The 2,604-nt window shown below is 43.4% G+C and overlaps 1 protein-coding gene across 1 annotated transcript; it reads left to right on the forward strand.

Annotated features, from left to right (window-relative positions):
• Positions 1 to 386: 386 nt before the first annotated feature.
• LOC115999630 (cytochrome P450 94C1-like) lies at positions 387 to 2,038 on the forward strand. Its single transcript, XM_031239473.1, has one exon. It carries the CDS (start codon positions 399 to 401, stop codon positions 1,920 to 1,922), a length of 1,524 nt encoding a protein of 507 aa, XP_031095333.1. The 5' UTR covers positions 387 to 398; the 3' UTR covers positions 1,923 to 2,038.
• Positions 2,039 to 2,604: the final 566 nt, after the last annotated feature.

Consider the following 2,604-nt stretch of genomic DNA (forward strand, 5'->3'; position numbering starts at 1 on the left):
TATAATTATATATCAATCTAAACAGTCTTAAAATATTATAGCAAATCTGTTCTTAAAATATTATAGCAAATCCGTTCCGTGCATCGCATAGGTGAAAATAATAATAATAATAATAATAATAATAATAATAATAAAAGTTACTGTACTCCAAATAAAAAATTTATGGCTTTATCGATCTTACAAAATACAATATAATATTGTACGATGTTATAAAAGCTCTAGCTTTAGTATGTTGGAAATCTCACTTTATTTATAAAATGAAAAAGTTTAGATTTATAATATTTTCAATATTGTAGAGAGAGAGAGAGAGCGAGCATTTATATGTATATGAAACGTACGTAATGGACATTTCTCTTTCTTCTTGTATATATGTAGCATCATGTTAGCTCATCATCTTTATGCATCTATCCATGGAGCTTGAACCTTCTTGGAGGTTGAGGCCCTTTGAAGAAAACCCACTCTTCTTCTTCTTCTTCATCACTGCCTTTTTCCTTCTTCTCCTCTTTTATCTCTTGAGGATAAAGCTATGGTGTGATTGCCATGTCTGCAATGCATACATCAACTCAACCTGGAAATCCCACTTCACCAATTTGGCCGACTGGTACACTCATCTTCTCCGATCGTCTCCCACCGGAACCATTCACATCCATGTTCTCCGAAACATCGTCACCGCTAACCCGGATAATGTCGAGTATATGCTGAAGACCCGGTTCGATAATTTCCCGAAAGGGAAGGCGTTTTCCGCCATCTTGGGTGATTTTCTGGGCCGCGGGATTTTCAACGTCGACGGCGATTCATGGCTGTTCCAGCGGAAGATGGCCAGCCACCAGCTGGGGAGCTCGTCGATACGCTCGTATGCGTTTCACGTGGTTCAATCAGAGATCGACCGCCGCCTTCTGCCGCTCCTGGCGTCGAATGACGGCGCCGTTCTTGACTTACAGGACGTTTTCCGGCGATTCGCGTTTGATAGCATCTGTAGATTCTCCTTTGGGTTGGACCCCAAGTGCCTGGAGTCTCTGCTGGCTATGCCGGAATTCGCGGCCTCGTTCGACTCGGCTTCCAAGCTGACTGCGGAGCGGGCCATGGCGGCGGCGCCGATCGTGTGGAAGCTGAAGAGGATTTTGAACATCGGCGGCGAGAAGGAACTGAAAAAGGCTATTGAGACGATCAATGTATTAGCGACGGAAGTGATCCGTCAAAAGCGAAAACTGGGCTTCTCCAATCACAAAGATCTTCTCTCGAGATTCATGGGCAGCATTAGCGACGAAATCTACCTGAGAGACATCGTGATCAGCTTTCTCCTCGCCGGCCGCGACACGGTGGCGGCCGCCCTCACCAGCTTCTTCTGGCTGGCGGCGAACCACCCGGAGGTTCCCGACGTCATTCTCGCGGAAGCCGATTCCGTCCTGGGACCGAATAAAAACCCCACCAAGTGCGAACACCTCGGAGATCTTCATTACCTTCAAGCGGCGGTGTACGAAAGCATGAGACTCTTCCCGCCCATTCAATTCGACTCCAAGTTCTGCCTGGAAGACGACGTCTTGCCGGACGGGACGGTGGTGAAGAAGGGGACGAGGGTGACATATCACCCATATGCGATGGGGAGAATGGAGGAGATATGGGGTTCAGATTGCTTGGAGTTCAAGCCAGAGAGGTGGCTTAACAATGGCGTTTTCTTCCAGGAAAATCCTTTCAAGTACCCGGTTTTTCAAGGCGGACTCAGAGTGTGTCTGGGAAAAGAAATGGCGGTTCTGGAGGTGAGGACGGTGGTTCTCTCGCTTCTTCGCCGCATTCGTATCGAATTGGCTCAGCCTCATGACCGCTCCCCGCCTCGATTCTCTCCCGGCCTCACCGCCTCCTTTTACGGCGGTTTGCCGGTTTTGGTGCGGGAAAGACGTGGCTCTTCCGCGGGCGTTAATTAGCTAGTAGCCATATATAATAGGAAAAAGTGTCAAATAGGCCACTGAACTTGTTACTTTTGTGTAATTGGGCCATTGAACTTAAAAAGTGTGCAATTCAACCATCAAACAAGCAAAATTTGTGCAATTGGACCATTTTTACAAAAAATTTTAATTCAATTTGAATTAAAAACATTTCAATATTGACTCACAACTAGTATGGTAGAAGAAAATGTCACTCTTAATACATATATGCTAGTAATATAATTGGATTTTACCAGAAAATTTTTGTAAAAATGGTCCAATTACACAAATTTTGCTTGTTTGATGGTTGAATTGCACACATTTTAAGTTCAATGGTCCAATTGCACAAAAGCGATAAGTTCAATGGCCTATTTGACACTTTTTCCTATATAATATAATAATTAATTTATTGTTCAGTTTTTAGTGAGATTTAATTTGGGTGATCCATGCAGCATCAGAACCAAAACAGTTGGCTGGCTTTCATTATTACAATTAAATGGTTTTTCGGTCCGTGACGATTTTTTTAATTTTATTTTTTATTTGCAATAATGTACAAAATGTTGCACTGCTAAGGTGGTGATTTTTCGACACTTCCACATGCCAGGCGACACTAGACACGTTGTAAGAATATCTACCTACTTTAATCCCCATTAGTCATTTTGGACACAAAGTTTAAGAAAAG

The sequence above is a fragment of the Ipomoea triloba genome, chromosome 1 (assembly GCF_003576645.1).
Source record: "Ipomoea triloba cultivar NCNSP0323 chromosome 1, ASM357664v1".
NCBI lineage: Eukaryota > Viridiplantae > Streptophyta > Magnoliopsida > Solanales > Convolvulaceae > Ipomoea > Ipomoea triloba.